The sequence below is a fragment of the Arachis ipaensis genome, chromosome B07 (genome assembly GCF_000816755.2).
Source record: "Arachis ipaensis cultivar K30076 chromosome B07, Araip1.1, whole genome shotgun sequence".
NCBI lineage: Eukaryota > Viridiplantae > Streptophyta > Magnoliopsida > Fabales > Fabaceae > Arachis > Arachis ipaensis.
In genome coordinates, this window is record NC_029791.2 from 3,180,016 (window position 1) to 3,205,866 (window position 25,851).

General features: G+C 31.4%; 7 protein-coding genes, 1 long non-coding RNA gene and 1 pseudogene across 8 annotated transcripts in view; 3 read left to right on the forward strand and 6 right to left on the reverse strand.

The window, feature by feature from the left end:
* LOC107606530 (UPF0481 protein At3g47200-like) overlaps nucleotides 1-660 on the reverse strand; it is a 2,583-nt gene extending 1,923 nt beyond the window's left edge. The window contains exon 1 of the mRNA XM_016308582.2: nucleotides 478-660. The gene's annotated coding sequence lies outside the window, so the exon portion shown is untranslated. The remainder of the gene's footprint in view (nucleotides 1-477) is intronic.
* The window catches only part of LOC107606532, a 16,337-nt gene extending 12,424 nt beyond the window's left edge, over nucleotides 1-3,913 (reverse strand). Inside the window, exon 1 of the mRNA XM_021106988.1 lies at nucleotides 3,741-3,913. The gene's annotated coding sequence lies outside the window, so the exon portion shown is untranslated. The remainder of the gene's footprint in view (nucleotides 1-3,740) is intronic.
* On the reverse strand, nucleotides 2,674-3,930 carry LOC107606529 (UPF0481 protein At3g47200-like). The gene has a single exon (XM_016308581.1). The coding sequence runs from the start codon at nucleotides 3,928-3,930 to the stop codon at nucleotides 2,674-2,676; it is 1,257 nt and encodes a 418-aa protein (XP_016164067.1).
* Nucleotides 5,403-7,525, reverse strand: LOC107606527 (UPF0481 protein At3g47200-like). Its single transcript, XM_016308579.2, has 2 exons — nucleotides 7,426-7,525; nucleotides 5,403-6,785 (listed from the first exon to the last, which is right to left on the reverse strand). The coding sequence occupies exon 2, from the start codon at nucleotides 6,779-6,781 to the stop codon at nucleotides 5,534-5,536; it is 1,248 nt and encodes a 415-aa protein (XP_016164065.1). The 5' UTR covers nucleotides 6,782-6,785; nucleotides 7,426-7,525; the 3' UTR covers nucleotides 5,403-5,533.
* LOC107606526 lies at nucleotides 8,982-10,227 on the forward strand (annotated as a pseudogene).
* On the forward strand, nucleotides 11,010-13,257 carry LOC107609768 (protein FATTY ACID EXPORT 6). The gene is made up of 3 exons (XM_016311791.2): nucleotides 11,010-11,382; nucleotides 12,253-12,340; nucleotides 12,849-13,257. Exons 1-3 carry the CDS (start codon nucleotides 11,184-11,186, stop codon nucleotides 12,919-12,921), a joined length of 360 nt encoding a protein of 119 aa, XP_016167277.1. The 5' UTR covers nucleotides 11,010-11,183; the 3' UTR covers nucleotides 12,922-13,257.
* On the forward strand, nucleotides 14,875-17,551 carry LOC107609841 (taxadiene 5-alpha hydroxylase-like). Its single transcript, XM_016311887.2, has 4 exons — nucleotides 14,875-15,563; nucleotides 15,778-16,219; nucleotides 16,638-16,825; nucleotides 17,033-17,551. Exons 1-4 carry the CDS (start codon nucleotides 15,072-15,074, stop codon nucleotides 17,336-17,338), a joined length of 1,428 nt encoding a protein of 475 aa, XP_016167373.1. The 5' UTR covers nucleotides 14,875-15,071; the 3' UTR covers nucleotides 17,339-17,551.
* Nucleotides 17,919-21,581, reverse strand: LOC107609316. Its single transcript, XM_016311228.2, has 7 exons — nucleotides 21,138-21,581; nucleotides 20,277-20,417; nucleotides 19,817-20,182; nucleotides 19,348-19,593; nucleotides 18,865-18,957; nucleotides 18,508-18,708; nucleotides 17,919-18,415 (listed from the first exon to the last, which is right to left on the reverse strand). Exons 1-7 carry the CDS (start codon nucleotides 21,564-21,566, stop codon nucleotides 18,200-18,202), a joined length of 1,692 nt encoding a protein of 563 aa, XP_016166714.2. The 5' UTR covers nucleotides 21,567-21,581; the 3' UTR covers nucleotides 17,919-18,199.
* LOC110264450 lies at nucleotides 23,803-25,246 on the reverse strand. The gene is made up of 5 exons (XR_002350636.1): nucleotides 24,922-25,246; nucleotides 24,700-24,819; nucleotides 24,417-24,596; nucleotides 24,224-24,312; nucleotides 23,803-24,095 (listed from the first exon to the last, which is right to left on the reverse strand). It is a non-coding gene; the product is annotated as an uncharacterized LOC110264450 (long non-coding RNA).

Genomic DNA, 25,851 nt, shown 5'->3' on the forward strand with positions numbered 1-25,851 from the left:
AATTACTCTAAGAAAAAACAACTATATATATATATATGTGCATAAATATATATTATCTATTTATTTTTCAAGGTGTATTTTTTGAAAAAACAAAAATAAAAACATGAAATTATATAATTGAAACTCATAGACAAAATAATTAGGTGAAGATGGCGTTTTTAAGTATGTTTTAATTTATAATTATAGTAGATATTATCAAAATTTATTATCAGTATAAAATATATATTAAAATGACTCATATAACAATTTTGTTTAATATATTGGCTTGCTAGCTAGCTAAATCTTTATCTTAGTTAACTTTCCATCTTCAAAAGAAAAGAAAAATTGATGTAATTAGCAGTATGACAAGAGACAAACATTGAATCTTATGCATGTGCATGCTTATGCCTAATTATTATGCTACTTGTGACATATTTATGTTGGACAAGAATGAAAGGAAATTTGTAATACACAATATAAATTTGTCCACTCGTTTACCTGGTATACGTTGGAATAGACAAGCTAAGAGAGCAGTAATAATAATGATATTATTGTCCAAAACTGTGTCCAATTCAATGTGGATGATATGTATGTGCAAACCGTAGAGTAGCACCCACCAGATTCAACTTGGATGATGAAAATTATTTGAAATATCACTTCTAAATGATTATGAAGATGCCGAATTTAGCTAGCGAAAGAGTGAAAGAAAATGGTAAAATATATAGAAATGACAAAAAGAAAAATGTGAGGCATGACAAAGTGAATACTGCCATATAGAGAAGTAAAGAATTTGTTCTTTAATTTAGTTTTTGCATACGTACCAATTCTTTATTCAAGGTATTCCATTACATTTTGGTAGTTCAAGAATAAATTTTCAGTGAAGATTGTTCAAGTTCATTTTTTGATTGAATTAAAAGTGTGAGAGTACCGGGTTCCTGTTCAGTTTTTGTTCAACTTCATTTTTTTAAATCAAATCTCCGGAAATGAATTGTATTTTTTAAATAAAACTTCAAAAATGATCCATCAATAGGGATAAATTATAAAAAATACCACGGCAAATTGTAAAAGGTGAATTTATTGTGGCAAATTATAAATACATTATAACTCAATAAATTATGAATTTACATTATTTTTAGATAATTTATCTTTGTTTATGTCTATAGATGCTTTCTATTAATCTATGCGTGCATATGCTCATTTATGTGTGTCAGTCAACTATTGTTGTTGAAAGTTATTGACTTTTTAGAATTTGATAGAGGAGTGAATTATATTGAATAAATATGTAAAATATGAGAGAAATATATTCTAGTATGTACCTATTTTTGATATTAAAAATATTGATAAACATAGGGAAGATAAAATCTAAGACTTCCCTTGTATACCTAAAAGAAAGTTTTTAAATAGATGTATAAATAAAAAAGTGATAAAACATCATTCCATTCTTCTATGTAAAAAAGCACATATAACTATGTATTACTATTACTGTGTACATATATCATAAGGTATGGCTCAATGAGAAACATATAAAAAATGAATGCAAGGAAGCAAATTAAAAGAATAGTACTAGAGATCAGAAAGCCTTCAAAAGTGATTGAAGATAGTGATTAAGTATTGAAGGAAGCCAACAACTATATATACATAATTTGTAAAAGGAAAAAAGAATGCAAAGGAAGCAAAGACTTGAATATGTTACTTCTTAATGTAATATAGTTTGGTTAGGTACAGGTACTAATCCTTTAACCTACCTTTTTTTCTTTACTTATTGTTAGTATAGGAATATTGAATTAGGTTGAAGAGAAGAGAGAAAGAGAAACAAGAAGAGAATGAGAGAATACGTAGTGAATTGATAACAAGTATATATATCCTATGCTGTCATGCAAGACTTACATACCAGAAATCTAACTAACTCTTATTGTGATAACTAACTTATACTCTAATATCCCTAAACTGCGTGTTAATATTGCAAGTGTGAGGAGTAGTGTATGAAATTAGTTCTATATTAAAGAAAATAACAAAAAATAAAAAATTTATAAGATAACAGACCATTAATTTTTTATCTTAAAATTTTGAATTAGATGTAATATTTATGTTTTAATATTTTTTATATTTCATAATCATCTTTTCATATTTTTGCTCTAAGGTTTTTAATTTTTCCTGACAAGTTTGGAAAAAATAAATGACATTTTAGCTAGCATGATTTCATTACATGGATTTCTTCTTTTTTTTTTTTTTTTTCTTTTTGATGATAACATGAAAACTTAAAAATTCTTAGCGTAAAAATTTAGTGAGTCATAGTAAATAAAGCAAATATAATGACCTTCTCTCTTTCTTGCTCTATGTATTTTTCCTATCTCTACCACGGCCTACCTGTATGAGTGCATGTTTGTTTATTTCTATCTAATCACTTTGGTAGTGTTTTGCTTTCTAGCTAAATCTCATTATCAATATTATTATATATTATTTACGAAATTGAATAATGCAACAATAATATCAATACAAAGCTGAAAAGAGTAGTCACATATATTACAATAATTGTCATGATATCATTCATGACAACAAATTAATGAAAGAATACAAATTAAATTAGAATCCGTAATAGAGTGTTGCAATAATATAATAACTAGCAAATCTCCAATTTAAGTAGCCTCTTTTGTGAATGCAGGTGGCTATAGTAGTAGCCTTAATACTAGTTATTTAAGAATGAAGCGAACATACAGAACATACAGTCTGAATAACAGTAAGAAGGAGCAATACAATTCCAGCAATAGAAGTTGCTGTCTTCCATGGAGTGGTGAAATAATCGCGTCTCAGAGTTGCTATTTTAGTGCGGCAGGGATGTTCGTAAAAAGCATTCAAATCATCACAAATTTTGACACAATTGGCATTATGATTTATCAGTATAGTATTCTTATCAACATCTCTGAATAACTTAGCCACTGAAGTGTCATTACCACTTATATCACTCTGAATTATTCGAGCTTTGATGAGGACATCCGCATCCTTGTTTGTGTTGACAAGTTGAGCAAGGAAGTTAACGTAGTCAGTGATGTAGTGATGTCGAGGATAGTGACACTGCTCCAAAGCCACAATGTTCCTCAACCAAACTTCAGTCCTATCATGCACTATAACGTGTGGGATTTTAAGAATACCATGTTCAAATTCCAAGTCAAGTATGCAATGACTTGATTTATTTACTTGGAACTTCAGTCCTGCTTCAACTAACTCAGATGCACTGTGACCAAGAACAAACGGTGCAAGGTTCCTTGAAGGTATTCTATGAGATGGTGGCAAGTGGAAGTATCTAAGCAGATCAGTGAAGTGTGCTATACTGCTACTAGCCGGTGTTAACACTCCTTGTTTGTTGTAATATGAAAAATATATGTCAGCAGCAAGCCACATAAATGAAGGGAATCGACCACTATCTAAGCGAGAAGCAAAAGTTAGATTGTATATTTTCTCAACAACAAACAAAGGAACCTGATTCTCAAGTAATATCAAATCATATCTCACTCGATGCTCCTTCCAATCTTTTGGGAGGATAACATCATCCTCTGTCTTCTGCGCCAAACTTCTGAGGAAAAGCTCAATTATGAAACAACAGTCTATGAATATCACCTTCACCAACTCATCCGCTGTCAGATCGATATTCTCAGAGTAACATGCACGGATTTGTGGTTCCAACTGTTGCACGCAACTCACCAAATCGCTCAAACTTGCCTCCGATTTTCCAACCAAGTGTTGGCAATAAACCTGTTTGTGACCTTCCATGGTTACCAGTCTGGAATTCCGGTGATGAAGAGGGCCAATAGAAACAAGTACTGGGGTGTATGCATCTTCGTTTAATTGACGGATTTCATGGGGCACCTTGTAAATACAGCAGCTTTTGGTTGTAAACGAAGGTTGTGCCTCCTTCAGCATTGCTTCCAACTCTTTAGCTACATGATTCTCCATATATCTATATAGCGCCACCAGGAAGAAGAAAGGTTATAGAAATGATAATAATTAATGAAAGCCATGCACGCATGAACCTTTTCTCTACAAGTTATGGACAAATTTAGCTACCTATATCTATATTCAGACGAGGCAAGCATTCTGTTTATAACTGACAATTTTTTTACCAACACAAGATACATAACTATATATAAATAAATAAATAAATTAGTGTAATTTGTATTTATATTATACAGAATTTGAATATGAATTGATAAAATAAATAATATGTATTTGCATGCACTGTACATATAAAGGACAGAGTAGATAGCCTGCCTTATAATTCCTACTAATTATTAGATATTAGATTTTTAAAAAAAGATAAATAAATAAGTGTTTCCATCGTGTCGTTTACCTGGTAATTGGTATGTGAAAATATACAAGGAAGCGTTAATGATATTAGTGTTCACTTCAATGTGGATGATGAAAATATGATACTTTCAAATGATTGATGAAGATACTGATTAATTAGCTAAGGCAAGAGTGAAGGAAACTGGTAAATATATAGAAATGACAAAAAAACGGTGAGACTGACATGAAAAAGAGAAAACTACCACATATAGAAGTAAAGAATTTTTTCTTTAGTTTAGTTTTTGTTTAGGTACCAATTGTTTATTCAAGCTATTCCCTTGCATTTTGGTGGTCCATGGATCAGATAAATTTGCAGTGAAGATTGTTGGAACTCATTTTGGGATAGAAGTTATTAAGGAGGTCAAAACCTTGCCACTAATCATTTCCTGATTTGTAGATAGACCATAGTCATCATATTCAATTCACCAAAGGTATAGTCATATTAGAGTGAGAATACCATGTTCAAAATCTAAGTCTAACAATATATTTGTAACTGATTTTAATGTATACATACATAATATAATCTATTAAATTATAAGTTATATTAACTTTGAGATTGAGTGAATCAATTTTAACTTTAAAATTTAATTTGTGAAATAAAAATTAAAAAAGTCTATGAAGTCAACAATTTTTGTGGTTTTTGGCTAGCACTTAACCATCAAAACAAAAGTAAATGATCTCCCACCATTAAATATAATCTTACACCATTAAAAACACTATTGATGGCCAATTGATAGTTACAAAACACCAAAATTACTGGCCCCTAGCATTTCTCATAAAAATTTTCATTTATAAACTATTTAGAGACCTTATATTTAAAATATGTGAGACTTTGTCCACTCAGCTCCTGGGAAGAGCTCAATTAAGAATATCAATATATATCACCTTCCCGAAAGTCATCCGCCGTGAGATTGATCTCATCTTCTCCGAGTAAGGCGCATGTTTATTTGTTTCTCCAATCACTTTGGTAGTGTTTTGTTTTGCTTTCTAGCTAAATCTAATTATTATTGACAAATTAATTAAAATGGAATGCAACAATAATAATATATATAAATTACAAACTCAAAAGAGTAGTAACATATATTACAATCTTAAATTAATGAAAGAATACAAATTAAAATTCTGCAGTGTTGACAATAATAACTAACACATCTCAAATTTAAGTAGCCTTTTGTGAATGCATGTGGTTATGTGGTAACCTTAGTACTACTTATTAAACTTGGAGAATAGAACATATAGTCTGAACAAAAGTAAGAAAGAGTAATACAATTCCAGCGATGGAAGTTGCTGTCTTCCATGGAGTGGTAAAATAATCGCGTCTGAGAGTTGCCATTTTAGTGTGGCAAGGATGCTTGCAATAAGCTTTCAAATCATCACAAATTTCGAGATAATTAGCATTGACATTAAACACTGTAAAATTTTTATCAACATCCTTAAATAGCTTAGCCACTGAAGTATCGTTACCACTTATCGTACTCCGAATTATTCCAGCTTTAATGAGGACATCCGCATCCTTGTCTCTGTTGACAAGTCGAGTAAGGAAGTTAACGTAGTCGGCGATGTAGTGATGTCGAGGATAGTGACACTGCTCCAAAGCCACAATGTTCCTCAACCAAACTTCAGTGGAATCATCTACTACAATATCCGGGATTTTAAGAATACCATGTTCAAATTCCAAGTCTAGTATGCCAATGCCGTGCCATGGTTTATTTACTGTGAACTTGACTCCTGCTTCAACTAACTCAGATGCACTCTGACCAATAACTAATGGTACAGGGTTCCTTGAAGGTATTCTATGAGATGGTGGCAAGTACAAGTATCTAACCAGATCAGTGAAGTGTGCTATATTGCCACCTGCCGGTGGTAACACTCCTTGTTTGTTGTGATATGGAAACATAATAACAGCAATCCACATAAATGAACGGAGTTTACCACCGTTTAAGCGAGAAGCAAAAGCTAGATTGTATATCTTCTCAAAGACAAAAAAAGGAATCTGATTCTCAAGTAATATCAGATCTTGCGCTACCCGAGTACCCATCCACGATTTTGAATGGATAGCATCATTTCTCATCCACACATGTCCGAGGAAAAGCTCAATTACGAAACAACAGTCTATGAATATCACCTTCACCAATTCATCCACTGTGAGATCGATCTTCTCAGAGTAACATGCACGGATTTGAGGTTCCAACTGTTGCACGCAACTCACCAAGTCGGTTAAACTTACCTCCGATCTCTGAATGAAATGTTGACAGTAAACCTGTTTGTGCCCTTCCATAGTTACCAGCCTGGAATTCCCGTGATGAAGAGGGCCAATAGAAACAATCTTTGGAGTGTATGCATCTTCGTTTGATTGGCGAATTTGACTGGGCACCTTGTAGATGCAGCAACTTTCGGTTGTAAACAAAGGTTGTGCGTTCTTCAGCATTGCTTCAACCGCTATAGCTACATCATTCTCCATATATCTATCCACATGCATGCATCACAACGTAACATAACCATTAGAAATGATAACACCCTAATATATTAGATTATGGTAAAAACTCAGATGTAGTCGACTTCACGTGAAGTTGATAACTGAGCAGATGATTTGACTAATTTAACTAAATTTTTATTTAACAGTAGTTCTCAATTATCAACTTCACGCGAAGTCGATTGTACTTGAGTTTTCAATGTTAGTTCAATGTTAGAAGCCATGCATGAACCTTTTATCTACAAGTTACAAAATTGGATAGCTAAATCTTTAACTTGTTATTCAAGTTTAATTTCTATATGTTCAGACGGAAAAACGAGAAGAAAAAAAAAGGGTATATATATTCTGTGTTCTCAGACAAAGTAAACACTACTTAACATTAATTGGCGTATCTTGTCTACAACAATAACCAAATACGGTTATTTATATGAAGCCTATTAGTATATATTATTATATAGGTATATAAATATATATAATATATATAGGTTGTATCATATTATGTGTTGATAAATTATAGCTCCATGACATACACAAGACTAAGACTAAAAATAGTAACATGCATATACACGTGAGAGGTTAATTATTAGATAATAGAGTGAGAGGAAAACAAGTGTTCCCATCGTATTGTTTACCTGGTATGTTGAAATATACAAGAGAACGGTAATGATATTAATGTGCAATGCAATGTGGATGATGAAAATATGTTACTTTAAAATGATTGGTGAAGATATATTAAATTAGATAAGGAAGGAATGAAGAAGGAAACTGGTAAATATATATATAGAAATGACAAAAAAATAAAACGTGAGGCTGGCATGAAAAAAGAGAATATTACCATATAGAAGCTAGGTAAAGAATTAGTTCTTTAATTTAGTTTTTATCTAGGTACCAATTGTTTATTCAAGCAATTCCATTACATTTTAGTGGTCCAAGGATAAATTTGCAGTGAAGATTTTTACACAAATATTTAATGATATATAATTCTCTTTATTAACACTATTAAAAAGAGAGAGAATAAATAAAAAAGGAGAGTGTACGTATATGTAAGGGTTAAATAATAATTAATAACCATAATTTCATATACCTATTTAAATTTTTTTTAAATTAAGATATTTTCAATGGGAGCTACTCAGATAAAGAAGTTTAAAACGTCTTTTTTTAAAGATATTTTTCACTAATTAAAATTTAATATATATAATCGATTGAATTATCTTATTTTTGTCAAAATTAGGTTAGACAAATTGAATTAACCTAAAAAATGGTGAATCAAATCTTGAACTGGTTTAAATTAATATTAATTTTTTTATAAAAAATGATTACAATATCCTTATTATAAAGAATGATTAAAATACTCTTATTAATTTAAAAAATTCTAAATCCTAACCCTACGATAGAAAAATAAAGAACTAAAATTTAAGATTCTCAAAATTAATATATATATATATATATATATATATATATATATACATTTTATATAATAGGGGTATTGTAGTCACTTTTTATAAAAAAATATTAATTTAGATTGATTCAAAATTTAATTTATTATTTTTCGATCAAATTAATTTATCTGACCTAATTTTGACAAAAATAACACAATTTAAGTAATTATATGTATTAAATTTTAATTATTAAAAAATATCTTTAAAAAAAGATATTTTATACATCTTTATGGAAGTATCCCCTGATTCTAAAGCTAAGCATGATTGTTTTAGAAAAAAAAGAACAGTATGCATCATGGTTTAGAAAGAATCTCTGTATCAATTATATCTATATCTGCCTTTAAAAGAATTGAGTTTTTTGATCCATTAATTTTATAGAATTATCAACTAACTACTTCATGATATTAGTATTTGTTAATACCATCATCCCATTTAAGATATAACTATTATTAAACTACTCTTTCATCTGGTCTATGATAATAATAAAAGAATTTTGTGATTCACAAATTCAACTTAATAAAATATATAAATTTAATTACAATTTTAATATTTATCATCTTTATCTTATTTTTATGTTACATTTTTATTTTTATTTTTAACTTTCATAAGTAATATTATATATATAATTTTACTTTTATAATTCAATCAATTAAAAAATATATAACAAAACATTTTTTATCTTTACGTACTTTTTATTATTCTTTTGGATTCACAGTTTCATATTGATCATCATGCATTACCAAATACCAATGGACCAATTTGGCATGGGTGATTACTACATCGACCAGAAAGTCTACGTGAATCACGACGAGGGAAACGACAGGAAGAAGAGGATGATTATACTTTTAAAAATGGAAAAGTATAGGGTACCAACATAATATCTGCCAACTTATTGTTAATAATAATTAATTATTATATTTTAAACACATATATAAAGAGACACATCTAAAAATTATATTTATAAAGGCACTTTTATTAAACACAGCTATAAAAAAATATTTTTATTAGACACATCACAAAGACACTTCTATTAAATACAATCATAAATAAGAGTTGGCAGAAGTTGACAGAAATGCTGTTGGTAACGTAGCGGAACCGTTTAAAAATTATTTTCTTCCATTGAAAAGTCAAATTTAAAATCAGGCAATAAGATTATCATGCCCCCTTCAGCACTTAATAAACTTTTGTATGCTGGAGCGGAATACTTATGTTAATTGAAATGAGACATCTTTTTAATGGAAACTTTTTTTTACTGCGGGGTCCTAGAATTCACAGCTGAAGAGGGGAAAATTTTTGTACCGAGTTGGATGATAAAAAATATACAGCTCTGAAAGATGGAGATCTTGTGCTTCTGAAAAGCATCACACGTGCAAAAGGAACATACTTCAAGTTGCAGCCTCACACAAAGGATTTCATGGATCTCTCAAATATAAAAACAATGCTAATGGAGATTAATCTGAGGGGCTTCTCATGTGTAACAACTGGTGACACAATAATGATTCCATACAACAACAAAGAGTACTACATTGTTGTGATTGAAACTAAGCCATTTCATGCTATCAGTCTCATGGAAACAGACTGTAAAGTTGATTTTGTCCCTACCTCTTGATTATAAAAAAGAATTTAAGAAACAGTTGCCATCTACTTCATCTGGCAAAAAACAATAGCAAGAAGCTAATGACACTGACATTCTAACAAAGATTGGAGAGTTTGTACCATTCTCTGATTCTGCAAGGCGTTTAGATAGTAAGCCATCCACACCATCAGATAAACAAGCTTCTTCTTCCTCTTGTATGGCAAAACAGCAAGGTGATGATGAACACAAGAGTTCTGATTCCAAGTCTTCCTCGAATAATGTTTCATCTACAACTTTTGAGAAGCTTCTCTTTGGATCAAGACCACACAAGGCCTCTCAGAAATCCACTACTCAAGAGTCACACCACAAGACAGAAACAACCCAGAAACCATAAGAACCAAAATTTCAAGCTTTCACAGGAAAAAAGTATTTACTAAGAAATTAGGCCTTTTTTCTTTGTCTTTTTTGAGTTTAATTTTAATTTACTGTGTAGTCCAATGATTTTTTTTTACAAAGTATAGGTAAATAATAAAATACTAAATAATGTGAATATTGGATATATTGGATGTTCATTTTATTAGATGTGCGGATGATTATTCTAATATTAATTTTAATTTACCGTGTAGTCCAATGATTTTTTTTGGAAAAGTATTAAGTAAACAATAAAAATACTAAACAATGTGAACAATGGATATATCGGATGTTCATTTTACAATGGATATATCTCCTTTTATATTTTTGTTTATCTTTTTTATTCATATAACTATTTTGTGACGAAGAGAGTATTACATAAAAAAAATTGATTTTAAATCCAATATTAAAAAGTTGTCAAAAATATTAAATTTAATTACACTACCACAGATATAGTAGTTCACCAAAGGTTCTTGAAATAATGTTGCTGCATGCTCTAACTGCATTTTATTTAGAAAAATGAAATAAAATATTTAATCTCAACCGTCAGATTGATTTGTATGGTTTGGATTCATCGACTATTTTACTCCTCAAACATGAGTAGAACATGCATGGAAGTAGCATTTGCCACACTTTCCCTTTTAAGTTTTAAGTTAACCAATTCAAAAGAAAGAAATAGGTTGACTTTGACCCAACAAACTAAAAAGGACAATTTCGAAATTACTCAATAGTCAAGGGGCAAATACGGAAACGAAAAGTAAAATTCCCATTCTGTATTAGTATTGACTTGTGCAATCCACGCGCCACTTAGCTCACAGTTTTTCAGATTCTTACACACTCTTCCGGTCTTCCTTGCGATCTGAGCTAACATTTCTTTTCTTTTCTCTCTCTCTCGTTTCTCCGATTCGAAACATCTGAATTCTCCGGGAAAATTTCACTTTCCAAGAAAAAAAAAAAATACAAAATGCACGATTTCTGCTTCACGATTCCGTACGGTTTGATTCTGGTAGGCGGTGGACTCTTCGCTTTCATCAGGAGAGGAAGCCTGGCTTCTCTCGGCGGAGGCGTTGGCTCCGGCTTGGTTCTCATCTTCGCCGGTTATCTCAGTCTCAATGCCTTCAACAAGCGCAAGAACTCTTACCTCGCTTTGTTTATCGAAACAAGTAATAGCTCTTTCTCATCCTTCAGCTGCTTCTGTTTTACTCAGATTTTGTATTATTTTCATCGTTGACTTTCAAATTAGTCGTATGTTTAGAAATCGTGATTTAGCTGGTCCGTTTGTGTGATTCAGTTTACGATTTGGAAGATTTGAATCTGCTTAAGAGTAATAATAATGATCAATTTAATCAAATTAAAAGTAGTAAATTGATTCTGTTTTTGGTTTTTAGGATTTTAAGTAGCTTATAGCTTCTAATTTAACTAACCAGAAGCTTACTAGTTTAGTAGGATTTTCTAAGAGGGAGAGAGTGAAATAGGTGATACATAATAAAGAGATGAGAGATTTGTATGAATGCATTTATCCTCGTTAGTAAAGTGAACGAAGATATTGTTCTGAAAGTAAAATTGTATATTGAAAATTGTTTTAGGTTTAGAATGCTTACAAATTGAAAGAACATGTTTGTTTTCTGTTAAATTTGTTTGTTTCTATTCACTGGAAAAGAAGAGAAGGATTCTTTAGAAATAAAATTTTCATATAAAGTAGAGCTGAGTGAGTGCTCTAGGATTGCTGCCATGTCTGTTAAGATCCGAATGAAAAAGCTTGAGGAGGCAACTTGAATGGTTATATCTCTAACAGTAATGCAGACATTTAAATGTAAAAGCATTCTCCATACGAGCAACAATCAGCAACGATTGTCATTAGCCCTACCAAATAATAAGTGCATGCAGAAACTTTGGCAGAATAGAACTAAATGACATGCATTGTTCGTATCTATGCATCCAAAAATTAATCATGAATATTCATCTTACATGCCATTCACGCTGTATTAACTATGGTAAATATTTGTGAAATAATCTCTCCTTTTTTTTCTCAGTTACCGCAGTCGCACTAACATGGGTCATGGGACAGCGATACATGGAAACATCCAAGATTATGCCTGCTGGTCTTGTAGCAGGACTTAGGTAATTAAGATAATGGATTAATTCTCACCCTCATACGCCAAACATATTTATTCTCACTGGCGTTGCCAACTTGTGATTATATGATGAAATTAATGCAAACCCGCAAAGCTAGTTATTTTCTCTGAATCTTTTATTTTTCTAGAAAATGAAGGCTTCCCCATCCCATTTTTTCAAGATAATTTGTTTTAGCATCTCATTGGTGATTATAGTAACACTATATATTACCCTTATATTTTGTCCAATTGCTCCACCTGTCACCAAGCACTATTTTGCATTAAACATTGTTAATGGTGTCTCACTGAACATTTATGCTGGCGGTGGATTATTTTACTTTTATAATTTGATCTTTAAATTTTAGTTGATATTATTGACTTGGGGCAATTTAGGTTAGGCTGTTTATTATTTATAAACTACTGCCTATGGATGTTCATTGATTGCATTCCAAGCTGCAACATTGAATTGCTTGTGTATGGAATTAAGACATTCTGCCTTTCTTTTCTTGTTGCAGTGCTCTTATGACCCTCTTTTATTTCTTCAAACTAGCAACTGGTGGCAACCATCTCTCTGCCAAGGCAGAGTGAACAATAAAATGATATATCCAAATGTTTTCTTCCTAGAATCAAGATATGTTTGGACGACCTGCATACATTCTCAGATGACTGAACTATATCATTGTACTTGTATACTTGGTGATTTCATTGTATGGAACTGAAAGTAGTTGTTTCCGTTGTCTAAATATACATGAGAGTATGAGACCATATCACCATACCACACTTGGCAAGCACCTTGTTTATTGCATGATTGACTAAATTGATGAAATTGCAAATGAAATGTATTAACATTTGTTATTTGGCTACTGTCTAAATATTCATTTGTCCATACTCTGGGAATAAAATTCTTCCTGGTTTGGCTTGAATCTACCTGTCATCTGAGATGTATTACGTAGTTAAATTCAATTAAATCATGAACTGACTTTATTCTGTTAAGTCATACTCGGGGTGCTGATCTTACCAACAAACTAGTGACTTTCAGGGACTATAAGTCTATTACTTATTAACTAAATCATGCCGATGATACTTCTAAAAAACTTACGCTCATGAAAAAAAGGTTTCCAGGCCTACTCCAAGTACAAGTCCTAGATTTGGAGCTCTTCCGCGTCGAGAGCGGCCGTTCATCTGCTTTGCTTGCTGAGGAAAACTTGCTATAATGGAAGTTAAAGAGTCTAGCTTTGTGGAAAAATGAAGAGGGAAACGTGTGTTTGATTTCCGGATTGAGTTGGGGGCTTTGAGCTTTTGTATTAGATTTGGGCCAGATTTTGGTCTAAATCTTTGACCCAAAAAAAAAAAAGATAAAAATGGGAAGAAATAAAAAACCAATGTGCCTAAAAACTTCAGCGAAATTGGCAAGTAATATCCACTAATATATATATATTAGGATTACAAGAATGTAAGGTCAATCTTGTGTTTGCAAAGTAGTTTGTCCATACGCTCTACGGAATATAACGCTTGAAGCCAGAGTTTGATACCACTAGACTTACATCCTCAGCCTTAGGATGAATCTGGTTTTGGTAAAAATATGGTGGAATTTTTAATAGTTGAGTTTTCTGAGCTAAAATATAGTAGATTTTAGTATTTTATTATTATAAAGTAATATCTTTGTCTCAACTCTCAAATAAATATTTGAGACAAAAGTGATATTTTAAGTTATATTTTATAATAGAAGTTAGAGAAAAGAACAAATAAGTCTTTGGCCTTTTAGTCTCCAAACATTTATATTCTAAAGAATTTGAAAATACATCTAAGTCCTTGACTTTTTCAAAATCTGGACATATCGATCCCCGGGTCTAATTTGTCCCATTTTAAAAACTCTCCCACGTGTACATCCATATATCGATGTGTCTAGATTTTGAAAAGGTCAGAGACTTAAATGTGTTTTTAAATCGTTGGGGATTTAAATGTCCGCAGATCAAAAGATCAAGGACCTATTTGTCCTTTTCTCTAGAAGTTATTTGTAAATCTCTTTTCCTTAATTTCACACAGAATCAATGAACCAAACAAATCCTTACTATTAAATCTTATACTACATGAATAATAATACTTTTAGTATCTAATTCTTTTCTCACACCACCTACATTGTCAAATGGACAAGAATTACTTTCTAACAGTCAACAATTTGATCTTTTAGGTACTTAAATCTTTGTAAACTGTTATAAATCTCAAATATAAAGAGAACAAAGCTAACAAGTAACAACAAAATAGTGTAGGCACAAGAAACCTTTGCCTTTGAAGAACTTGCCTATTTACATACACATATCCTCTTCACAGTTCTTATCTATGTTCTAACACCCATACTCTATAATAAATGGAGATTTTGACATCCTGAGCATTCTTGAGCATTGATTTGAAAGTTGAAAATTAGAGAAAAGAGACGAAAGAAAAAAAAATACCAGCAATGATGTGATGATTACCTGTATAATAAAATAGCTAGAAACCATATATTTAAAAGCTAAACTGCCAAACATATATCAATAATAAAATTAGATCATACCATGTGTCAAAACATTATTGGATTAGAATTAATTAACTACTAGAGTTTCGATCATTTAAAAGATAAAAGATTCAATGGAAGGTGTACACAGCCGGCTGCAGCTACTCAGAGTAGTTTGTTTTTTTTATAAAAAGCATCACTGAAACAGAAAACACTGCTAGGAATCTTTAGAATCCAAGAAACCATGAGTGTTCTCCTTGCTACTCTCCTCTTACTAATCCCAGTTCTTCTTCTTTTGATCAGAAGAAGAAAGCCATCCAAAAGGGTCCCACCTGGTTCACTTGGAATACCAATCATTGGTCAAAGCCTTGGCCTTCTTAGAGCTATGCGTTCAAACAATGCAGAGAAATGGATTGAACAGAGGATCAGAAAGTATGGTCCTGTTTCTAAGCTAAACTTGTTTGGAACACCAGCTGTTTTGATTTATGGACAGGCTGCAAACAAGTTCATATTCTCTAACAATGGAGGCACAATTGCTAACCAGCAAACACAGTCCGTTAAGATGATCTTGGGAGATCGGAACATACTTGAACTTAATGGCGAAGATCATAAGCGAGTCAGAAGCGCGCTCATGTCGTTCCTCAAGCCAGAATCCTTGAAGCTGTATGTGCAGAAGATTGATGGAGAAGTTAGGAGGCACCTTGAGATGCATTGGAAGGGAAAACAGAATGTTAAGGTATGTGATGTGACTATGAAAGAAAAACCAAGTTGTACAATAACGCAATCTAAATATTCTAATAATGTCATGTAGAGAGGGAAAAGAAGAGATATTCAAATCCTAACAAAAAGCAAGTTTAGAGTGTTCCTTCTTTTCTAGCAGATTGTAGGAGGCAAATCAATGTTGGAAGAAAATATTGTCTAACCTTCTGTTTTTTTGTTTATTTTGGTAGGTGTTACCTCTGATGAAGACACTCACATTCAACATAATTTGCTCTCTTTTGTTTGGTCTTGAGCCTGGAAAGCAGAGAGATCAGTTCCTAGTTTCTTTCCATACAATGATCAAAGGAATGTGGTCAATTCCTATTAACTTGCCGTTCACACGCTACAATCGCAGCCTCAGAGCAAGTGCAAGGATCCAGAAGATGTTGAAGCAGATTGTGGACAGAAAAAGGGTTGAACTTGAGCGAAATCAAGCCTCTACTCACCAAGATTTGATCACTTGCTTAATTGGCATACAAAGTGCTGGTGATGAACAGGTTATCACTGAGAAGGAGATCATTCATAATAGCATGCTTGTCATGGTTGCTGGATATGACACTTCATCTGTTCTAATCACTTTCCTTATCAGACTCTTAGCTAATGAACCTGCAATTTTTGCAGCAGTTCTTCAAGGTATGAATATGATGAATAGATGATTCTGTGTGTAACATAAAGGGTGGCATATTTCTGCTGAAATAATCTTCGAAAGATTGCTTCACTGACAAAATAATCAACAGAGGATTGAATATTCATCCGATAATATCCAAAAGGTTAGCTTCCTTTGACATATTCACTCAATCCTAGATTTCAGTTGACAGAATTGCTTACATTGTTGTGAATAACCAGATGGCATGTAAGCATTTCCGCCAACCAAAAGTAGTCTGACGTACGATTGAGTGATTTTGTCAAATAGAGCTAATCTTTGGGTATATCAGATGAATATTCATTTTTTAACAGGTTATTTCGCCGGCAAAGTTCTCTTTCGGAGGATATTTTGGTACTTCACTCAAACTAGTATAAGACATGTATGTATTTGGGTATGTGCTTGCAGAACAAGAAGAGATAGCAAAAAGCAAGCAATCAAGAGAGCCTCTAACTTGGGAAGACCTTGCAAAGATGAAGTACACATGGAGAGTAGCATTGGAAACTCTTAGGATGTTTCCTCCCATCTTTGGTAGCTTCAGAAAGGCAGTGACAGATATTGAATATGATGGATACATTATTCCCAAAGGGTGGCAAGTAAGATAAACAATCACCACTCAGACAAACTTTCTAACACCAATGTGCAATTTCAAAGTTCCCTTAATAAAGATTTAGATTTACCATTGGGAGAAACTGCATCCAACTAATCTTAAGGGTGACAGTTATCAATGAACTTCGTTATATTATTAGTTATTCAATCATGTCAGTGACTAAAAATCTTTCTATAACTTTTCATGTTTATAGATCTTCTGGGTTACAGCAATGACTCAAATGGACAATAGCATATTCCCAGAGCCAACAAAGTTTGATCCAAGTAGATTTGAAGACCAATTGTCTATTCCTCCATACTGCTTCATTGCATTTGGTGGGGGATCAAGAATATGTCCAGGATATGAGTTGGCCAGGATTGAAACTCTTGTTTCAATCCATTATCTTGTGACAAGCTTCAGTTGGAAATTATGTGCAGACGATAACTTCAGTAGAGATCCAATGCCAGTTCCAACTCAAGGGCTTCCAATTGAGATTTGGCCAAGGAAAAATCTTCCTTAAAGACTAAACCTTCATGTCAAGAACTGTAGTACCATAAATAAGCCATTGTTGGCAGGTTACCACATAAATTAAACTCAAGCTGGCTTTTTCATATGATTTTGTACTTTTTTCAAATAAATGCTGAGGTGAAGAGGATATAGGGTCGGTTTACAATTAATGATGCTTTCTGTATATTCCCTATTAAACTTGGCAAACAACCATATATAACAATAAGAATACTTAATTGGTTAGAATTGATCAACGAGTAGAGTAGTTCATAATAAACCAATTTTTCACTCTCAAATCATTTGAATGATTAATTATGCATTTTAAAGAAGAATTTTTTTCCACTTTTCTGATGTGGTTAGAAGTTAAAACTACATTTTTAAGAGAATACAAAGAAACTTAACCATATTTTGCGTTTGTTTAAATGGGAAGAAATGGATAAACGGGAAAAGAACCAATGTCAACTAGACATCTACAAATGTGCCATTTTTCACAGCTCACAATCCAACCATTTCCAACTAAAAATGTAGCTAAATCAATCATGGAAGGGGGAAAATGTTGCAAGACTTGGGACAGGTTTTGTATCTGATATAGACATTTAAATAAATTTTGCATGATACAAAGGCAATCAATTTGTATATATTTACATGTTCAAATTTGGCTACAAACTATAAAGATAATCATAATCCATGATACATGAACTTTCTGATACAAGAACATCTACAATGTTGAACTGTTGATAACTTCTTATTTCAACATATGTTTACAACCAATATCAATAATTCATCTGGTATGTCCTAAATGATCCAAATCTAAGAGGCGAAAAAATCTGGTGAAAGAATCATCCCATGGAGTGGAGATGATGAGTGATGACTCCTAGCAGTTTTCAGGTCTGTAGTACTTTGTGGGAAGAGATGGGCACCTTTCATTCATATGAGGATACGGTTCCATGCTGTTGTATCCCGGAAGTTCCATTCGGTACTTTCCTTTGATCTGACAATATGGAAGCTTCACAGTGTCTCCATCATTGCACCAATTCGGCAATCGACTAGAGTTGTTCTCGAAAAAATTCAGAATGTATGCATCTTTTATCTGCATTAATTGCATAAAAAAAAGTAAGTCCATGTGCACTTGGTCAAGAAACTACTACAAAGAAGTTTTTCTAACTTCATAGACAAACTCACTGTAAACTCTGTCACTTGAACAGAACTAGCAATTGGGTTGAACAATCCAGCCGCTTTGTACATCTCAAGTATAAAAGCAATGCAAGAAGTTGACTTCCCATCACTGTAGACCCAGTCATCCTGCTCCGGAATTGTCAGCAATTGTTCAAAAGATGATCCACGCTTTTCAACTTCGACCAAAACTTGTGAAAGATCAAGTCCCTGTTGATACACCAAAATATTACACAGTTCAGTTTTTCATATTAGGTGCCTAACAATATCTTGAATATACTGATACATACGAATCCAAAATGACCATGGTGTACTAATATATACAATAGATCACATCACAAGCATCTTCTGCTAAAACAGGCATACCTTAGTGCCTAATCGTTTGTTCAAAGCTTCATTCCACATATTTGCAGCATATGCAGGTTGTAGTTGACTCCAAATTGTCATAACACAAGCAACCTGCAGAGGAACAAAGTACAAAAGACTCATTCATGAGAATCGTACGATTTGTAGCATGTAGCTAAAACAAATATGAGACATAGTTTACATTTTGTAAATTTATCCTTCACTTTTTGTTTGTTTTTGGAATTAAGCAAAGACCTTTTTAGGTAGCAGACAAGCAATTACAATAAGACACATATGAGCTGATGATACAGTACTTGAAGAAAAAAAAATATATTATCTGTATAATTTGTGTCAAAGCTCATGCCAAATTTCTGCAAAAATCAATGTTATGTATGATGATTCTCTGTCTGTCGGAAAAGATAAGGCTTCAAATTTAGGGGGAAACAACTCAAGGTTGCATGCAATCTAACACAATTTAATAAGAATTGATGATTTCATTAATACCACATTAGCATCTATAGGAGGTGGATAGTTTCCGGTTAAAGTGTCTATCCAACTGAAGATCATGTTGTGGTAACCATATGGCTTTCCTTCCATGCTTCTTGCATACTCCCAGGCAGCAGTCTCATTAAATTTGGCACGAACATCAGGATGCAAAGGAAGAAGTGCAATATGGGGATTGGAGTCATCTTCATTCAGCTCAAATTCCCACCACTCATCCCATGGAATCAAAGCAATTATATCTTCTCCCTGCAATTGAAAATGTAGGCTTAACTACTCTGTTGAAGACATGGTTAATGGAAAATGTTCTTTGAAGATAAAAAAAAAAATACTCAAAGCTATATATACAGATTTCAAGAAATATTCAAATTGCGAAGGATTAGTATAATTGGAAAGTCATGGAATTATCAAGAAATAACAACAATATATAACAAATGATATGTAAACTGATAATGCAACTTAAATATTTTACCTCTTCATTTTCATGTCCTGACTCCCCAATCCAAAGCTTTCCATCGGAATCCCTTAAGCAAACGGCAGTGTGTCCAGCATACGCTCCACTAACCCACTTCTCTAGAGACTCAAAAGCACCCCAACGACCTCGGATCTTTGAAACAGCAAGGAAATCACCAGAGTGGATATCGTCAGCGGTGACATTTGTAACCCACGGCTCAGGACGTGCTTCGAAAGAAGCTCCCATATGCTTCTTTAAAAAGTTGATATTGGAGTTCTCACCCCATCCAGTATTTGTAAATAAAGGAAAGACCTCCCATAGTGCTTCAAGTGTTCCCAACATCCCAGCTTTCATAAGGAAAATTGATACCCCATGGTTTTTCACCTAATTGACAAAGAGAGTTAGTATCTCTAAAACCAAAACACGTATTTCAACACCGTACTCAATGATAGTGTAAAGAGGAGCGATGGCCACTTACATACTCATACTCAGCTTTGCCTTCCCACTCGCTGAACTCGAGTGTATGCTCCCGTGAAAGGAAATAATAATCCCATGTTACTCGATACGGGGTAGCAAATATATAAAGATCTAAGCATGTCCAACTATGAGCTTCGCTAACCTAGATAAGCATATAGATACAGCAATAAGTCAGCTTCCTTCAACGACCAAAGACATGTTTGCATGGGTAAAATCAGAAGGTGATAGAAATATAAACATAGAACTGCATACAGTAATAATGACTTATCAAAATAACGATTTGCTGTAAATCGAGTCACCTCATTCTCTTTTGATGCAATCTAATCTAGATGACCACCAAAGGAAAATTTCTAAACCTTCCAAATGTCAATATCTCCAATCAAATTCTACCAAAAACTACTCAAACACAAACTTGTATCTGAAGCAAAACTCCATAATAGGTCTGTTACCCTCTCCTCATTTAGGCACCCTAATATGTTGAAAATTGAAAATACTCTCAGGCACACCAAAATCCCACAGGATTATCTTTATACTTTTCCAACTGAATGGGGGGAAAATACAAAATAGCTAAAAAATTATGATCAATTTCTACTTAATGCTTATCTTATATGCCAGTCAATACTAAGATTTCATAACGTCAGCAAAAACAAGGTTGCTTAATTCATCGATCTAATTCAACTAGTAAACTACAATTTTTACCATAAGACCTATCTTAAAATCTCAAATTCAAGATTTTCATTCTCTCTGTCTCTCTCTAATAAATACCATCTGCCTAGATTGCCAAAACTTGAAATTCACATGAAGGAGTTAAACTAAAACAAAAGCTAATAATACATAGAAAAAATAAAAATAAAAAGGAGACCTTTAAGTGAAGGGTGCCACCGCCATACTGGGTTTGACTATTGTTATGGAACACCATCCAAGCCTTGTTCTCATAGAAGCAAGCACCTTTCCACTCGACTGAGTTATCCGGTGAGGAGGTGTTAGAGGCGGCGCCGACGAAGACCGGAAGAAGGTCGACCGCACTGTGGAGAGAGTTGAGGATCGGCCAAGAGAGTTGCTTTGGGAGCAGAGGGAGAAGGTCCCGAGGGTGAAATGGGTATTTCAAGGTGGAAACTTGGTGAGCCGTTATGATGATGAGAAGGAAGAAGGTGCTGAGCAATAACGTTTTGTTCGAGGAAGCCATGGACATGGCAAGAAGGAAGAGTGTGAACGTGGAACTGCTCTGCCTCTCTCTTCGTTTTGGTAACGGACCCAACCATCCAATTATTTGCTTAGCTCTTATGTTCATTATTCAATCACCCTTAAGATATTTTTCACTTCATTATTATTATTGGGCAAAATTTTTTCTCATCTTTGAAGAGATTGATTTTGGAATAATTAGTTTTTTTTTTTTAAATATCAATTAAATTTTTAATATAGCAAACAGTAAATATGTATATTTTTCTGTGAATAAATAGTACGACATAAAATGAAATGGTTCATATATTTCATTATTTATAGTGATATATGTCTCATTATTATCATATAAGTATGAATACAATGTAGTTTTAGACCGTAAAATATTTAATAATTATTATCTTTTGAGTTTTTATATTTTTTTTTATCAATTACCCTTTATTTATCAAAAATTCTATTAAAACAGGTAAAGTTTTGTTCCAAAAATTGTTATCTATATGATTATTTTTCATAGATAGACACGCTAGAGTAATTAATAGTACATATAAGCATCACCATTAAATTTTAGTTGATAAATTGACAGAATTTTTTTTTCTTTAAAGATTAATTAGTCCAAAGTCAAAATCTTTAAAGATCTAATTGTTATTTTACTCTTTTTTTTTATGAGATCGAGAAGAGAATATAATGAATATATTAGTCGTTTCGGAGTTTTAGTGTTACACAAAAACATGGCAATTATGCTGCCTATATATTAAAATTAGTCATTAAAATTAGTCACTAGTATAAAATACATGTTAGAATATAAATATACATTAAAAATAAATTAAATTTTCTGACAAATATATTGTACATACGATAAAATTCGAATTTTTTACACTTGTTTAAAATTTAAATAGACAATTGAATATCTACTCGGCCAATTCAAAAATAATATACTATTGTCACACACTTGGTGTAAAATTATGTACAAAATGATATGATGATTGAATTTTAATTTAGTTTGATTTTATATAAAAGAAAGCCTCGATTAAAAATTTAAATAATCATTCATCATCAAGCCTTTTTCATACACATGGATCACATGAACAATCGTAGATTCGTAATAGATCTGTGGTAGTTGTTGAATGGTAAAACCGTCATTTGTGAAAGCAAAGTAACTACAAAGTAATAATCTTGTGCTCAAGTGCATTAGAGATCATTGCTGCGGCTTTATGCCCTTTATGAGATACTAGTGTTAAACCCGTGCGATGCACGGGCTTATATTTAAATTTGATAAGTTAAATTAAAAATAATATTTTATAACCATATATTTTTTTAATTTAGTATAACACTATTATCGTCGTTATATAATAAACGTGTTAAATATGTTATTTTATCTTTATTCAAAGTAAAATATAAATAGAAGAGTTTGAAGTTTATAATATTCTTGAACCATAAGGAGGGAGACATAAAAAAATAAGAACATATATAACTGTAATAATAGCATGTTAATTTTACCCTAAATTTTATATCAAAAAGCTAATAAAAATTTATCGACAACGTAGTATCTTACTAACTTCATTAGAAAAGTAATTGGCATATAATGTTGTGCTCCTTGTTACACATTTCATTTCAAATTTGAAAAAAGAGTTATAGATAAATTAGTTATATCTAAAGTAAATATTTGTACAAAAGCGTAAAAAAAGATAAATATGTAAAATTGCACAGGTTTTATCTTCAATGGTTGCTTTAATTTCTTTTTTATTCTCATTTATTTAGTTACGTAAACATATTTTACGGAAAATAATATATATTTTTTTACAAAAGTACCTTTTTTCAAATAAATATAAGTTTAATCTCACGATCAATAAATTCAACTTATAGTTAAAATTATTTTTTTTTCATTTTCTTAAATAAAGAGATTGAAAATGAATAACTTATAAGTAAAAAGAGAGAAAAAGATGAAAGTACCTCTATTGTTGTGCTGAAATAATCTAAAAAATAACAATGTAAACGAAATAAATAGAAAAAAATTATAAATGTGACAAATAAAAAATTTTAAATTTAAAAATCAAAACGGTTAAGAAGCCACTTAATTAGGAATTTTAAAATTCTAAACATAATACTTTAATTAAAAATTATAATTAGATTTTTTTTAAATAAGTATACATTAAAAATTAATAATAAATTTAATTGTATCAACAATAATTCAAAGAAGAAATTTATAACTTTATGACATTAAATATTAAATTAAAAATTATCAGAATATCAACGGTAACGGTGAGAATCAAATTAAAAATAAAACCACAAGTAATAACCAAATAACTTCAATTTATATTTAAAAAAATTCTAAATTTCAAACATAAAAATCGAAAAGAACCAAAAGAAAAATAACAACTCAAGAAAAGACAATGTTTTCACCAAAACAAACATATGCTTGACATTATTCTATTAGATAGACTCTAAAAGGGATTTCAAAACATGTGCATCCAAATTCTCAAGTTTCTTTCTCAATCTTGATCTTCTTGCAAGTTGAGATATCTCCTTCCACCTTCGAATCTTCTGACTCCGAGGATAGTCGCTTAGTTGGTGTAATAGCATTTTTCAACAATTCGGATTCATCATTGGCCGCAACTTCATTGGAGAATTCAAACAACAAATTCTGTACAAAAAAACAAGTTAAATGAAAGACTTCTTTCTAACCTTTGATTTTATCTCACTAATATTTTTTGAATAAAATTAAGATCTAATTTTGAGAGAACAAAAAAAAATTATTTTTTGAACAAATACCTTAGCACTTTCTATTTTCTCCCCTTCAATGATTGAGGATGTCTTTGAAATTGGAAGCAAACCTGTGAACCACCGGTGTAGTCAACGTCCTAAAATTATAATTAATTATTATTTATAAATTAGATACTACTAATGACCAAGAAAGTAAAAAATAAATTGATTTTTAATAGAAAGTACACTTATATATACTCACAATTTGAATAGGGTGAGTCTCTTTGAATTTATTTATGAGATCCACATTATCAATCATCTTCTTAACTTTATAATAAGGTGAAAAATGTGGATTATCTGATATTTGAACTTCAACGATGAAGAGATAGATCTTATCAATTAGGTTGAGCAAAAGTGTAGGTGTATCCGATAGATCTCCTTTCTGCAGGATATTACATAATATATTAATAATAAATAATATAAAAAGTACCAATAAAAATATCTTCACTAATGCTTTTAAAAATAAATATTGGTTAGATCTTAACAATAGGAGTGAATCAAGTATCTCTACACAGCTCTTTCCCAAAACTTGTTTTGCCTCCTTGTCAAAGATTACAAAACATGCACAGTCAGAATCATCAATGACACCAAACTTTATTCGATACCTGCTTAAAAAAGAAAATAACATAAAAAATGGTTAAATATAGACTTATTCAATATCTAATCCAATGTACATAGACTTTAATTTAAAAAAATAAATAAATAACCTTAGAGTCATGGATAAAAGGATATTAGTAGAAAACCCGCGTCTTCATCGAGCCAAACCATCTCAATTGAGTATGGTAATGGAGAATTTTCGTAACTTGATAGTGTCCATAACCGTATCACTCGTATACGTACACACAAATTGTCGATTGTAGGATTGATGTCAGCAATTTTGTGAATACCAGCCATTGGAATAAGTAGGGAGATTTTGGATATATGTAAAGAAAGAGATTGATGTATTTTAAATTGTGGTGTTTTACATCTCTCATAACTTATCCTTTTATAGTTGCATCATAACTAAAATTTTTTAAATTTGGTTGACTTTAATTTAAAATTTAAAAATAACAAAGTAAAACAACCCAAACTTAAAATTTAAAAATAACAACTTAAATAAATAATAATTTAAATATTCTAAACTAACGTAAATCTTTATTTATAGTAATATTAGTATGTAACAACCGAAGAATAATTAACGTAATTTTTTTTAAAACTCTAAAAGAATTTATGTAGCTGCAATTTAAAAAAAATCAACAAAATTTTAAAAAATAATGCTAAAAAGAGTTAACAGATTTTTAAAAAATAGTATTAAAATATAAAAAAGAACAATCTAAGTAAAATCTAAATAAAATTTAAAAAATAACAACTTAAATAAAATAATTTGAAATTTAAAAAATAACAACATAAGTAAAACAACCCAAAATAAAACAATTTAAAATTTAAAAAATAACAACCTAAGTAAAACAACCCAAACTTAAAATTTGAAAATAACAACCTAAGCAAATAATAATTTATATTTTATAAATATAAATCTAAAAATTTCTAGTGGCGACACGTAAGCAAATAAACTCCCAGATTCAACGTATGAGTGCCACGTCAGCAAATGAGCTCCCCATTTGTATTACTATAAAGATAAAGATCAGATAAGAATATTT

Bases quoted from the DNA above. Each gene is read 5' to 3' on its own strand.
- LOC107609316 (XM_016311228.2), bottom strand. From the start codon at position 21,566: ATGAACATAAGAGCTAAGCAAATAATTGGATGGTTGGGTCCGTTACCA. The intron at 20,418-21,137 runs GTCTCCTTTTTA...ATGCTTATCTAG, and splicing joins GTGGCACCCTTCACTTAAAG to GTTAGCGAAGCTCATAGTTG. The intron at 20,183-20,276 runs GTAAGTGGCCAT...TTTGTCAATTAG, and splicing joins GCAAAGCTGAGTATGAGTAT to GTGAAAAACCATGGGGTATC.
- LOC107606529 (XM_016308581.1), bottom strand. From the start codon at position 3,930: ATGGAGAATCATGTAGCTAAAGAGTTGGAAGCAATGCTGAAGGAGGCA.
- LOC107606527 (XM_016308579.2), bottom strand. From the start codon at position 6,781: ATGGAGAATGATGTAGCTATAGCGGTTGAAGCAATGCTGAAGAACGCA.
- LOC107609841 (XM_016311887.2), top strand. From the start codon at position 15,072: ATGAGTGTTCTCCTTGCTACTCTCCTCTTACTAATCCCAGTTCTTCTT. The intron at 15,564-15,777 runs GTATGTGATGTG...TTATTTTGGTAG, and splicing joins AGGGAAAACAGAATGTTAAG to GTGTTACCTCTGATGAAGAC. The intron at 16,220-16,637 runs GTATGAATATGA...ATGTGCTTGCAG, and splicing joins TTTTGCAGCAGTTCTTCAAG to AACAAGAAGAGATAGCAAAA.
- LOC107609768 (XM_016311791.2), top strand. From the start codon at position 11,184: ATGCACGATTTCTGCTTCACGATTCCGTACGGTTTGATTCTGGTAGGC. The intron at 11,383-12,252 runs GTAATAGCTCTT...TTTTTTTCTCAG, and splicing joins CGCTTTGTTTATCGAAACAA to TTACCGCAGTCGCACTAACA. The intron at 12,341-12,848 runs GTAATTAAGATA...TTCTTGTTGCAG, and splicing joins GGTCTTGTAGCAGGACTTAG to TGCTCTTATGACCCTCTTTT.